We start from the raw sequence: 14,570 nt of genomic DNA on the forward strand, positions 1-14,570 counted from the left end.
TAATGTTCTGATCCATTGGTTGTATGGACGCCGTGGTATTAAGTGGCAGGAACATTGCACAAATTTTACCGTCTTCAGAGACAAGTTCACCTGCTGATGGATGCCCAGGACAATTATCCAACAGTAACAGTACTTGAGGAGACAATTTAACAGGCAACAAATGAGCATTTTTTTGTACCCGATAACAAACAAGAAAACGTGTTGATTTAAATGTCCGCGGTTTTTTTTTATTTTCCAACAACGCGCAATTGAAGTTTATAGGTTCCAGCTACATTTGCAAAAGTCATTTTACTTCTAGAAGCCGACTGCTCATTGCCGGAGGCTAAAGTATGATCTGGCAATAATCGTTAGTATAAACCAAATTATATATTATCATCATTTGACAATTTTTCACCGGCCATTTTTAAACGTCTTATCCCGTTGTGTTTTTTAAATTTGTCTAACCATCCCCGACAAAGATTTCTTCAGTGTTTTTCGTACACCGGGACCACGTTCTATTAGGCTAACAAACTTCAGATTTTTCTTTGTTTTTCTTTATGTCGCCTACAGTTGACCTGCCTACACCAAACTTCTGAGCGATGACAGAGTAGCTGTCACCTTTATCTAACATTTCTATATTCCTCAATTTCTCTTTTAATGTTAATGTTGAATGTTTACGTGGCGGCGCCATGATGTTAGCAAGCACGCAAAATTAACACTATACATACTACAGGAAAGGCGATAAACAAAAAACTGACGACGCATCTACAACAGCCCGCCTCCCCCGGGAAGCCCATTGATTAAAGCAATCACCGAACAAGTGGGAGTCCGAATTAAGAAGGTCCTACTGTATACACATTTCAACTTTTATCTAGTTCATTTTACATTTATTGTTGTATAAATAATACTCATATATTTTATAAATAAAGAATAGTTAATATGAAATTCAATACAAATATTAGCTTAACTACTAAAATTAAAGTTAAATCCATTTAAAAGAAACCCTCGTCTTCATTTTCTTGTGCATCAGAGGATTCAATGACACTGAGAAGCATGTGTTTTGGGATTTCACTTCCTCTTATTTGTATATTATAACATACCAGTTCCATTTTACTCAAACTCTGACGTAAAACATATCCCTTCCTAGATAGTTCTTTTTGTCCTGGTGCCATCAATCCTTAAAATTAAGTTTTGGTCATAAAAAATTAACATTTTCAATATCTTCATTTTGTTCAGTTTTTTGTGCGTTTAAGATAAGAATGAGAGTCATTGTTTGAGCAATTTTTAAAAATTTTGGAGTTGAAATTTTTGTCATTTTCTCTAAATTGATATGAAATTGAAAAATGTAGGTTTTTTTATTTTTTTTCCATTTTTTTGACTCACTTAAGACAAAAGTTTGACCAAAATTTCAACTTTTTCTTGGAATATAAAAAATCCAAAGACAATAAAATCTCCTATTTGTCTCAAAAAACTGTGCTGGAATTTTTTTTCAAAAAATATATTTATTTTGGAAAGTACAATATACAAAATGAGTAAAAACCATTTAATATTATATAAGGTGACCATACGACTGGATTCGTCGGGACAGTACCGAATTTCCATCTTGCGTTTCGGATTTTTCTAGAAGTAATTTTTTTCCAGATTCAGGTTTTTGGTCGCGGATTGTCCCGAATTTTTGAAAAGATTCTTATTTTCAATATTTATCAATATTTAATATCTGAAAATGATATATACGACGAGTATGCTTATATGAAACAATACGTTCAGGAAGAGAAAATTACCGAATGGAAAAATAACTGAACTGCATCAATCCAAAGGTGGGATGAAATGATTTCTCACTTTTTAAATTTTCAGATTTACGAAAATTAGCAGAGTTAATTTTTTGCCTATCTGGCACAAATGCTTCTAAGGGAAGAATATTTTCTTTAATGAATAGCTTTTGGACAAGTGATAAGACTTGACTTGAAATAGACACACTAAAAGCAATATTACTTACTAAAGTTAATTATGAAGAAAATTGTACAGAATTTTATGCAATGCTTCAAAGCGAAAAAGTCCTACTTGAAAAGATTCATATTTCAGAAAAATATGAAAATTTTTGTATTCAGTAACTCTGAATAAAAAAATTTGATTCGTTTAAAAAAAATACTGATTGTCACTATATCCTTAGAATAGTATTTGTTATGTGGAATTTTTAATGAAACAATAATTAAAGGAATCATATTTAAGTTATTTAACTTAACTACCCCCTCCCGCTACAAGTTCCCGTCCCGGGTTTGAAATAAAAAAATATGATCACTTTATATTATATTTTTATATAGAAATATTGAGAAATTATTAAAAATTTCAGAATTAAAATTTTTACCATTTACTCTAAATTTTCCATTTTGTTCATTTTTGTGACTCACTTTAGACAAAAATGAAATCTAAGTTTGAAAACCAAAATTTAAACACTTTTTTGGTAGGAGAAAAAATAGAAATCAATTTTTATAGACTAATTAAATAATTATGAAACTTACAAAGAAAGTATGAAGACCGAAATCCTAACCTGACATATATAAATTTTTTGATGTACCAAAAATAGGGTGAGCCCCAATTCTACATAATAGCCTTAACATTACACCTAAGTTCAATGAAAGCCCAAACACTAAGAAAAAATCAATGTAAAATTATCAATAGATCAGTAATTACCTAAAAATCCCGTGTTGATGTGTCTCACAAAGTTGCATAATTTGAAACATTCCCCAACATTACCAACCCCAAGAGTGTTCAAACATCTTCTCATAAGTTCACCAGTAAAATCTGCTAGCCCTAAAATATAATCAGTATGCGGGAATAACAAACCTATGTCATCACCATTTTCAGTTTTGTAGTGGAACATACTGTTCATGGTATTCCAGTCTTCAACAGATTCATTTTTGATGTAATTACAAAATGCACAGGCTTCTATAAATTCCTGCACACCGCCAGTGTATGCTCTGTGATATTGATAACTATCAAGACCAATTAATTCTAAAGCTATGGATTTGAATGTTGTGTCTACTAATGCTTTTATCCGTTTTTCTGCCTCTTCCACTACCTGTTTCTGTTTGGATTCTCTAAAGAAAATAGAGCGATACTATAGAGAAAACAATATTGCAATATATTTACATGTCTGCGTTAGTGCTGTGAAGTAGAAAAATGATTCTCTTCGATTCAATAGTGATATCTCTACTCAATTTAACTATTCTTTCATATCTGTCATGTTTGTCATCTAAACTTCTAGCATATTCTCTAAACATTAACAATATAGGGTCATCATCAGTTAGTTTTTCCAAAGTTTCTTTAGCTTTGTCACCAACTGCAAACTTGTTTTTTCTATTTTTACCTGAAACTATACGTTATAGCAACATATAAAAACTGTTCTATATAAAGTACCTCCCGTCCTCGACATCCTAGAATAAATTTATTTTATTTATGATATTTTACTAAAAATTTGACAGAGTAGGTGATTAATTAGAAAATGTTTTTTAAGATTTATCTGTGTAAATTCCTACAGTTCCATTCACTAATGGGTTCTAAATAACAGTGCTCTTCCTCGTTGGTACTGGCAAAACAGTAAAATAGCCTACACGGAAAACATGACGCCAAATAACCTTAGTATGTATTGATGTCGATGATACAAACATTTCTTCTTATACTTTCTAGTTTGTCTGCTTTTTCGTCGTTATCTGTATTCGAATACCATACAAGCTTTTCCTGTATTTGTTTATATTTTCAATCTCACAAATCTCTAGCCAGTTTTATATAAAGTTGAATCTAACCTCAAATGTGTACGTGACAAGATGTGACAAACCCGTAACAGAAGATTCATCTTCTTTTATTATGGGTAATCGACTTGTATATCATATGATATTTTTATTCAGGAAATAATTATAATTAATTATTCGATACATATTCTCAAGATAGTAGTTATTTTTTGTTTCTTCCGGCTATTTAGAACTACTCAATTCTATTAATCAAGCTAACGAATCTTTTTCATTTGAACTTTTAATATAATCTTCTTTTTTTTCGGTGTTTGTGCTCCACTTAACAAGCTAACATCAATATACATTTTTTCTATGTAGTTATATTGTCATTGGAAAAAGAGATCATTGTAGTTTATCTATAACCTGATTTGTTGTAATTGGTGACAGCGGCAGTACGAACTGTCAGTCCAGTATAAAGTTGAACAACTAGCAATTTTTTTTATAAATTGTGAAAATATTCAAATTCCTGAGGCTTCCACCTTTAGGAGATCATCATAATGGTAATATATATTCAAATAATTATCTATACCAAATATAGTACCTCGTTCTAAGTAATTTTATTCATTTTTGTTATCAAATTCGGAAGGAAAACGCCTCCTAATATGTATACGCATTCTAATCAGTAATGTTTATTACAGATTCGGTTCATACTGATTCAAAACAGAGCTGGTAAAACAAGATTAGCCAAATGGTACATGAATTTTGATGATGACGAGAAGCAAAAATTAATTGAAGAAGTTCATGCTGTAGTAACTGTTAGAGATGCCAAACACACAAATTTTGTAGAGGTATAATGATATTTATTTAGATAAATATATCATAGGTTATAGCAGCTGTAATAAGGGCTCAACACTCTATTTTCTTGTAGAATCTTGTTTATAATATGTTCTTATTTTAGTTTCGTAACTTCAAGATTGTGTACAGACGTTATGCAGGACTTTATTTCTGCATATGTGTGGATGTAAACGACAATAATTTAAGCTATCTAGAAGCAATACACAACTTCGTAGAAGTCCTGAATGAATATTTCCACAACGTATGTGAATTAGACCTAGTATTTAACTTCTACAAAGTATATACTGTGGTTGATGAAATGTTTTTAGCAGGAGAAATAAGGGAAACTTCACAAACAAAAGTTTTAAAACAGCTATTAATGTTAAATTCTCTAGAATAACTGTTTTTATTGGTGATGTTATGGTTTTGGGATTGTTTCTGGTTAAAAAACTATTGAATTGAAAGTTACACCATACTTCAATTGGATATTCTTTCTATATTCTTGTAAAAAATTCTGGTTGATGTAATCAAAAGGGAAAAAAATTGGTAGATCAAAAAATGAACACCCTAAAAAGGGATCTTCTATTGCATATAAAAACATTATTTTTTTATTGTGATATATCCAGTATTTTATTGCTCCATTCTTCTATTAGTGTAATCAGGATATTAATTCGGTTAGGGCTGGAACAGCGTTGGATTAAGAAGTAGTTGCACCTGGGGCTAAAATCGACCTGGGGCTTACTTAAGGAAATCAAAGATTATTATATAGAGTAAAAAATTAGTGTTTGAATTAATTATACTAATTGATTCACTTTATTTAAATTTCCAAACAATTTTGCTGTAGATCCAGTATTGCTTCTAAAATAAATGATCAAATTAGTAATTTTGAGGGGCCCCTATGTGCTCATGGCCTGGGGCTTCAGCCCCGGCTAGACTCTCCCTAAATCTGACACTAGATTAGATGGTTAGATAAAGTTTCAAACTGCTATTTCCATTAGAGGTGTGACATCGATTAATATAGTTGTGGCTGATTCCTTTTTTTTTCCTGAAATTGTGATCATCCATTATTTCAATGGTCTCACTTAGAAGAAGATGTCCCAAATAAACTGTTGAATTTGTGGTATTCTTTCTTAAGCAACAAATTGATTAGTTATTTGTGGTAAAGTGTGGAAGCACCAAGACTAGCTACGCCACTAATACTATTCACTGCTAACTTTTAGTAAGTTATACTATTCAAGTATATTAGGGTGATTCATTTCCAAAAAAAATAACAATCTACATATAGAAAAAAAATTCTCACCAAGTTTGAGCTATTAATATCAATTTTAAATACTTAGGATTTAAATATAAAGTTTTATCATTCAAAATGCATTTTTTTTTCAAATTTCTAATACTCACTTTTCACACCACCAATAGGAGAAATAATTTTATTTCAAAAACTATGCTTTAACGACTCTTATTAGTAAACAGAGTTACACAAAACGATTTCAAAGGACATAAAATTCCCCACAAGATCCATTAAACTGATTAGCATTATTGTTAAAAGTGAATAAGTATTTGAACTTTGAAAAAAAATCCATTTTAAACTTTATATTTAAATTGTAAGTACTTGGAATTGATATAAAGGGCTCAAACTTGGTGAGATTTTTTTTTCTAAATGTAGATTAATATTTTGCTTGAGCACAGAAAAAAAAATTTTTTTTTGGAAGTGAATATGCTTAAAAACTTTCAAACCGTATATTGTAAAATTGTCTAACTTTTCAATATTCATATTTCCACTGAATTTTCAAGTAATAAAATTTGCATGGTAAATGTAACTTAAGCTTCATTATAACAACCTATATTTTAAATATTTTTTATAACAAAAATTCATACAGTGAAAATTAATATAATAAATTTTCAAAATTATTAGAAACGGCAACTAATGGTACAATATTATCTAATTAACTTGTAAATACTGTTAAGTGGTTTAAAAGTTCAAAAAAATTGCGTTTTATCAAAACATTATTTTTTCCATGAAACTCTTATTTTTTTTCATCAAATCTGCAGATTGTTCCTTTAATTTAAAATTATATAATTGTCTTCATGTTAAAGTCGAATCTCCCAAGTAATTGTGACAAAAACTGGATTTACAACATTTAACAACATAATTTAGTCAAAGTTGTAATAAGATCTATTCTACTTTTTCATTAGTCTATTTAAGAGCATTTACAAAGGTATTGGGATGGATATCTATTGGACATTCAGGCGTCAGTCGGCGTTGTGCTACAGCCACGTAAACATGTCCGCTATTATCCGCCAATGTGATTCGTTTTCTACAGGCTGAAGGCCATAGTGCTGCAGAAATCCATCGGAGAATGGTGTCGAAAATTTAAAGATGTGCATGAAGGGGGCCAAGGACGTAAATCTGTCGTTTTAGATGACCTGATTCAACAAGTTGACCGAATGGTTAAAGAAAAACCGCAGAGTCACCATTACTGCTTTTTCTAAGTAATTTCCAGAAGTTTCAAGGTCTGTTTTGTACTCTACTTAAATTCAATGGTGGCAAAAGTAACCGTAGGTACCAACCTTTTGGTAATAAAATTATTGTTTTATATGAACTTTTCATTCATTTATAGCCTGTCGGAGGTTAAAAAAAACAGCCCTTGTATTAAGTATGTACTTATTAGATCCGCAAATATAGGGGTCGTATTTTTTTAATCTGCTATTGAAGGAAACAGGTATAAGGAGTTTTTACTGTAAATTAAACTTCCTCCTCCTTCTTTCGTTACAATATTTACTATGTTTTTTGCTTGCTCGACCGAAATACAGTAGTGAGAAGTATATTTTCTTTGTCTGCTCTTTTTGTAAATGTCTTCTTACGTCATCTCACTTCTAAATCTGGTGGGAAGTTTTTTTTGGTTAATAATATTATCTAATGTCAAAACTTTTTGGTGAATCCAGTTTGGAATCTTTTTCATCATTCTATTTGGGATTGAACACAACCTATGTTTTGATCTATGATCAGTTTTTACTAAAATAAGCTACTGACCAGTAAAAAATTAAATTTTGAAATCTATAGATTACAAATATATATAATTATTATCTTATTTATTTATTGTAATAATAAAACAATAATAATTATGATTAACTGGTTAAAATATACAAAAACAAACTTGGTAGATATCACCATTATCATAATATCATATCTAGGAATATACACATTAAATACCAATCTTTAGATAAGATATATATAGATTTTTTTTATATTTTTTGTTGTTTTAATGCACAACATATAGCCCAGGAGGAATCGGCGCATGAGTACCTCAATTTTTTTATACGATCCTCTTCAAATTACTCTAATAATAAAAATTTTTGTTGCCATACAGCAACCCCATACCATATTGTTCAAACAATTGCAAGGTATTGTTATTTTTCAACAGAACAAATTTTTTTATATCCTTTATTGAAAAACAAATAAAAAAAGGTTCTATGACTTTTCGCGATAAGGTCAATAATTTTAGAGATACGAATTTTTAAGAGTTAAAAAAATCTCAAATTTAGGTAGTTTTAGCCCATGAAAAATATATAAAAAAAATAAATTGAAAACAATTTTTTTTCTAATTTTGTATTCAAAAGTTAATAACATTCTTAATAGAGATTTAAAAAATTTCATTGTTTATATCTGTTTTTTTTAATTTTAATTTCACGCCCTCACAAGTGTATGTCTCTTTAAGTATCGCCGTCTCTCTCTGACTCATGCCCTCTGTGTCTTGAATGATTTATCTTAAAAACTATTAACTTTATCAAAATTGTTAATAACAGCAATGTCAATAATAATTAAATTGTCTACAATTGGACACCTAAAAATTGGAGCTGCAGCATCATACCAAGTTACTACAAACAATAGAACAATAAAAACAATAAAACTAGCAGCAGCATGTTTAGCAACATGAAAGATGAAATAAACAGTGTGCTTGCAATGACTTGTGTTATATTAACATCTATATTAATTTTATTAATAAAAATTGTGGAACGTGTAGTAGAATCTGTAATTAAAATGTAATATTGATGAGTTCCTACTAGTATTATTATTGATTTTTTTTTTCAATATATTTTTCATGGGACAAAAGTACCCAAATTTGAGTTTTTTCGAACATCTAAAAATATTAACTTTATCGCAAAAAGTCATAGGACCTTTTTTATTTTTATTTAAATAGAGAATATAAAAAAAAATTCTTGATTTGAAACATAACAATGCATTGCAATCGTTTAAACAATATGGCTTCTTCATGGCCAGTAGGGCAATTCGAAGAGGATCGCATAAAAAAATTGAGGTGGAATAGTTTTCGATATTCATGCGCTGATTCCTCCTGAAATAATAAGCTTGATTCACATTGTTTTTAAATCCAGGTTTGATTTGTACAAATTTACTTGTATTGATAATTAACATTCTGAAGCCCATTTGAACATAGCTCGTTTTTCTTTGGTCATATTTTAGTAGGATTGGTTTATCATTTAAAATAATTAGTTCAAGGTTTGTTTACTTAATTAGATCGATAGACTTGCGATGCCATGTCCAAAATTTCTTTCATTTCGAGACATGTGCAGCTATAGAGGAGTTAAATGCAAAGAACATGCTACCTTATCAGATTGCTGAATATTTTCATTATTAAAATATTCGAATTTATTTAAAATAACTTGCTGTGTTTGTACATCAAATCTTTATTATTAAATTCATACCTTAATTCTCACTACTCTGTGCAATTTCATTGTCTTCATTCGCGCATGGTCTAAAGAACGCCATATCTCTATTTATTTAAAGAAATTAATGAATTAAATGAATCTCACCGCAGGAATATTTCGAAGAAATTGCATACATACGCCTTCCGACTGCTTCGGCCAATAGAAATGAATTTATGTTTACGATTCGATGTTTCATTGGTAAACAGTGGAGATTATGAGACCATGTGGACTGATGGTTTGTTAGATGTTTACCGAATTTGATACGGGTAGTAAACATTATTTTTAATTTCTCAATTTGGGCGTATTTATGAAATATTGATTGTTCCTCGCATAATTGTCTTCTGCAATTGATATTGGAAGAACTATACCACTCTTTAAAACCTTACTCTACATGCCACTTCGCCTCTAAGTATTTTTTTTTAATTTCTGCTCCAAATTTTTTTTCTAAAACTATTTTGTACTAGTTTCTCTCGTTTAATATTATTCTCCAAGAATTATAATTGTCTAAATGTTTCAGTTTTTTATGAATAGTTTTTTACTTCGAGTATGAAAAAATTATCTACTTGGATTTAAAAACAATGTGTGGATTAAAACGTTTTTATTTATATAATAACTTTAAAGTCTGTAACACACAAGACACGTTGTTAATAAATGTATATTGTACAGTACGTTATCAGTTTTACTTTCTAGAAAGTTAACATTTTATTTTTTTATGAATCTTGTGTGCAACTGGCTATTTTAAATCTTGAGTTTATATATTTTGATTTAAGCTAATAATACTCAAATGACTTTAAATGTATAGTATTAGATACCCCCTTTACTCGAATTCCAAATAAATGTAATACAGTTCAAAGATTTAAAGTTAGTAAATGGGAAGAATGTTTTTAAATACTTGTTTTTTAAATCTCCATATATCTTTATTGTAAATTTTTTTATTTAAACCTCCTGCACTGAATAAATGTGATTTCACGAATAGTTGTAATAATTATTACACTTGTTTATAAAAAATTACGAGAAATATTTTTAAAACCGAATGAAGTCTAGGCTTTTTGATTATAATTACAGAATTTAAGTAACTGTTTGAATCGAATGAGTAACAAAGTTATTTTTTATTTAAATTTCGCTACCCTCTAATATGGTCTTATTTCATGTCTCGTTTAAAACTATTTTGTCTTATGCAAATAACAAAAATTCCCGGAAAGCCAAATATTGATGGAGAGTTGGGGTTTATTATTACAAATGAAATTTTAAGAATCCCTATTGATCTCATGTGTGCCATAAAAGTTATTCGGGATCAAAGGTCAATATTTGTGGTGTTTTGGATTTTTCTAAGGTTTTTTCAAATAAAAACCTCAAACCAAAGTTTTCGATTTTAAAATTCTCTACAAAAATTGACTAGGGTAGGTACTCGACGCGTTTTTTTACTGTGGTTTCTCCCGTAGCCCTACTCAACTAACTGTCAATTTAAGGGAACAATACCCGTCAATATTTAGATATTACCTTATTGATTATTGGGTTAACTATTGTTTCGATTTCTTTAGATATTTTAATCAGATATTCTTGAAAGTATACTTCAACAGTCATGTCTTCTTCGATTTCCTCTTCTTCCTCTTCTAGATGTTCATAAATTGTTCAAATGTGACTGAGTCACAGGAATCTTCCAGTATGGTACTCAACTGGACATTTGATCAAGACTGACCTTGGCAATTAGTACACCCTGGAGAACACAGCAACCCGACTATTTTATAGCCACATTTGGCACTACATCCTTTTTTGCAATTCCAAAAAATAGTGTTAAGGATTTTTCTGGACCAGTTGGGAGTAAAGTTTTAATCGGTTCCAGAGTATTATCTATTAATTTCCAACCCCAGTCTTCTGGGTTCATTTGATTGCCTAGCCATGTTTGAACTTGTTTGGATGCGTATTTTTTACCAAAGTTAAGTATTAGTATTTATCTATGCAAATAAATTTTTTGGAACTCCATAAACCGCAATAATAAAGCGAATTCCTTCCGTAATCAGGGCAGTCAATCAAATCTTTTTTTTTTTTCGAATAATTTAAATACCGACGTTTTGCCCCTTTTGTACATTGCTGATGACATTTTTTCGAGCTATAAAATAGCACAAATAACCTAAATGGTAGCCGTTCATAATAAATACGTATACTCAGTCGAAAAGTTTTGAAGCAAGAATTTGAATCTTTCTAATGACTTTTTCAGCCTGAATATTTCGAATCCCATGCCACCAAGAAATCGAGAATGCTGTGATGATTGCTTTTCATTTTACTAGCAACATAAAGCAATCCAAGGAGAGCTTTTATTTCATCTCTATCCGTTGGTCTTTCTGATCTGTTCATTTCTGAGTATTGCTTCCTTTCGGTCTCCATATTTGTGTGTGCTACCATATTTTATATCATATCATCTGAGATAAATAAAGACCATATTTTAGCTACTACTGCCTTTTGTTTAGCTTCTCCTTTTACTCCCGGCATCTGAGTTATAATGTTGTCAGCAGGAGTTGTGATGTTTGGACATTTTCCTAAATCTATCTTCCATCTGGTGAAATCTTTTGATATGAAGCAAGGCTCACGATGTTTTCTGCTGTCACTATCATCAGTTTTTTCAATTCCATCTGATTCAGCTTAATCCCAAAGATGCTGGAGTCTTTTCTGATCGTCTTCATAACACTCTGAAGCCATTTTCTTCAAACAATTCTAAATAAATAATAGGATACGTAATTGAATTAGTAAACATATTTCAAAATAAATTTTTGACTTACTATATTTTCACTGAAGCTAACGTCAGTCTGTAGGACCGAACACGTGTCAAAACCACTGACACGTTTGACAGATGCAATCCACAAATTGTAAACTCTCGGTCTCTGAGACGGCATGTTAGCTTTAGGAGGTTAAACAATGTTTCATTTATACTAATTTATTTCAGTATGTCTCAAAGTTGGAAAACAATTTAAAATATATAAAAAAACTCACAATTTAAATTTCTTAATAAAAGTTTATGTTTAATATAAAAATTACCGTAGTCAAATCGTCGTGTTTCTATACAAATCTAAACATGGATTTTCATCTTTTATTTTTGGAAAATATTCAATTCTCATATATTTTTCAAAAATTAAATAACTACTGATACGTTATCCTGGGTTCCTTCATATTCAAGTTGATTATACATAGTCATTCTATTAATTTTTCTATTTTTATCGATATTAATTAAAAAATTATATAAATTCATCATTTTACAACTCACTATGTCTAAAACTCCTATTTCCACTACACTTTCGCGTTTTCTTTTTATAAACGTTAACCTAACCTATGTCAAAGTCAAATAGTTTTAAAGAAAATTATATCTGCAACCAATCATGCACACTTGTATATTATATTGCCTAAAATACACGTGGGAAATAATAGGTTGGTTCAAACCTGCTAGTTTGGAACAATTATTGTAAGTGTTTAAATAATATATTCTGCGCCATCTCCTCCCATGCACGGTTCTTGTGGGTTCCTACATGTTCTCAAGCTGGTTATACATCGTCATTGAATAAATTTTTCTCTCTTTATCGATATTAATTAACAAATTATATAAATTTATTATCATTTAACAAATCACTAAAACTAATATTTTCACTTCACGCCCTCAAGACTTCTTTTTATAAACATTAACCTAACTTATTATGTCAATGTCAAATCGGTTTGACGAAGGATATATCCACAACTAATCATGCACACTTGCATATTCTGTTGCCTAAAATACATTTGGGAAATAATAGGTTTGTTCCAACCTGCTAGTTTGGAACGGTTATTGGAAGCGCTTAAATGATATATTCTGCGTAATCTCAGGCTCTGCACGGGTCTTGTGGGTTCCTTCATATTCTTAAGTTGGTTATACATCGTCATTATATCAATTTTTTCTCTTTATCGATATTAATTAACAAATTATATAAATTCATCATCATTCAACAACTAATATTTTCATCTCACACTGTCAAGATTTCTTTTTATAAACATTAACCTAACTTATTATGTCAATATCAAATAGTTTTGACGAAGGATATATATGCAACCAATCATGCACGCTTGTATATTCTGTTGCCTGTAACACCGTCCCAAAAACGGTTCACAAACGATACCTGGGTTGCAACACAAAACAGAATCATTCGTATAACGGTAGCTGCCCGATTGGAAACGTAATTTCTATTGCGCAGAATCGTCATCGAACCAAGGACGTTTTTTGATGGGTTGGAACGAACCTGAGAGATTTGATTCTGAATAAATTTAGGAACATTTTCAAAATTATTGTTCACATCGATTCAACCAGTTATAGCGGACTATTCTTAGAGATTAAAACTTCGGTTAGTTTAGTCATTGTTATGAATCTATCTACCAACATAAAACTAACCTCCAATTGGAAATATCAGTTTCCCGCGATAAATATTCTGTTTTGGTGGAGTGAAACGTTCAATTTCTAATTACCTTTAAATCTTTAAACACTAAAATTATGAGCAATGTATGACATTCCATAAATATTAATTGTACGAACCTCAGTTTCTTGGTCATAGTTTTCTTTAAATTGCCAAAAATTTTTAAATAATGATTTTCAACATTTTGATTTAAGATACTGAGGTGGAATTATGTCTCAAATTATTTTGTTGCATTATAAGTATCAAATAAATGTAGGTTTGTTTAAATGAAACGTGTTTTTATCACATTTACTCCTTTTGTTACTGACGTCTAGTATTTCTAGAAAAAATATGATGTCTCATAAAAAAATTTTTTCTGTGAACTTTAGAGGCAATGCAAGAGTAAGTATTTCTGGAGATTTCTTCTCATATAGACTGTGGATGTTGTAGCCGTCCCTGTACCTGTAAAACATTTCGAATATTTAAATATGGGTGAAAGGGAGGTAGATTTAACATAAAATACCGATGGCCAAGAGAAAGTAATTCCGAGAGCTCGGATCAGGTCAGTGAATATAAATAATTAGGGGAAAGTGAAGCAACATGGGGTAGATGAACTCTTGCACTTGTAAGTGATTAAGCCTAGCGGAAAATGGCAGTATCTAGTAATAGAAGGGTATAGTACATAAAGCTTCCAATAGATGGGGTTAAGTTTGAGTCTTGCACACACGTTTTTGTGCCGAATGTTGTCCATCTATATCTATAGTTGAGAATGGCCTAAAAAAATCGCATTAGTATTGTAACTGAAGAGCAACCGAAGCGATTTGGGTGAAAATTTGTTATATTAGGTTAGGTTAAAACCAGGAAAAAGACATAGCATAATTATTATATCGTTTCC

At 30.3% G+C, this 14,570-nt stretch overlaps 2 protein-coding genes across 2 annotated transcripts; one reads left to right on the forward strand and one right to left on the reverse strand.

The window, feature by feature from the left end:
• Positions 1–826: 826 nt before the first annotated feature.
• Positions 827–3,845, reverse strand: LOC130450725 (translin-associated protein X). Its single transcript, XM_056789308.1, has 4 exons — positions 3,397–3,845; positions 3,130–3,346; positions 2,671–3,077; positions 827–1,156 (listed from the first exon to the last, which is right to left on the reverse strand). Exons 1-4 carry the CDS (start codon positions 3,410–3,412, stop codon positions 972–974), a joined length of 825 nt encoding a protein of 274 aa, XP_056645286.1. The 5' UTR covers positions 3,413–3,845; the 3' UTR covers positions 827–971.
• A 292-nt stretch (positions 3,846–4,137) lies between these two features.
• LOC130451288 (AP-2 complex subunit sigma) lies at positions 4,138–13,963 on the forward strand. The gene is made up of 3 exons (XM_056790219.1): positions 4,138–4,267; positions 4,406–4,555; positions 4,666–13,963. Exons 1-3 carry the CDS (start codon positions 4,265–4,267, stop codon positions 4,939–4,941), a joined length of 429 nt encoding a protein of 142 aa, XP_056646197.1. The 5' UTR covers positions 4,138–4,264; the 3' UTR covers positions 4,942–13,963.
• Positions 13,964–14,570: the final 607 nt, after the last annotated feature.

This window comes from Diorhabda sublineata, chromosome X, assembly GCF_026230105.1.
Source record: "Diorhabda sublineata isolate icDioSubl1.1 chromosome X, icDioSubl1.1, whole genome shotgun sequence".
NCBI classification, from domain to species: domain Eukaryota; kingdom Metazoa; phylum Arthropoda; class Insecta; order Coleoptera; family Chrysomelidae; genus Diorhabda; species Diorhabda sublineata.

Excerpts from the sequence above, each read along its gene's own strand:
- LOC130451288 (XM_056790219.1), top strand. Across the intron at positions 4,556-4,665 it reads AACACACAAATTTTGTAGAG|TTTCGTAACTTCAAGATTGT; the intron begins GTATAATGATAT and ends TTCTTATTTTAG.
- LOC130450725 (XM_056789308.1), bottom strand. Across the intron at positions 3,078-3,129 it reads CACAGCACTAACGCAGACAT|AGAATCCAAACAGAAACAGG; the intron begins GTAAATATATTG and ends TATTTTCTTTAG. Across the intron at positions 1,157-2,670 it reads CATCAACACGGGATTTTTAG|GATTGATGGCACCAGGACAA; the intron begins GTAATTACTGAT and ends CTTAATTTTAAG.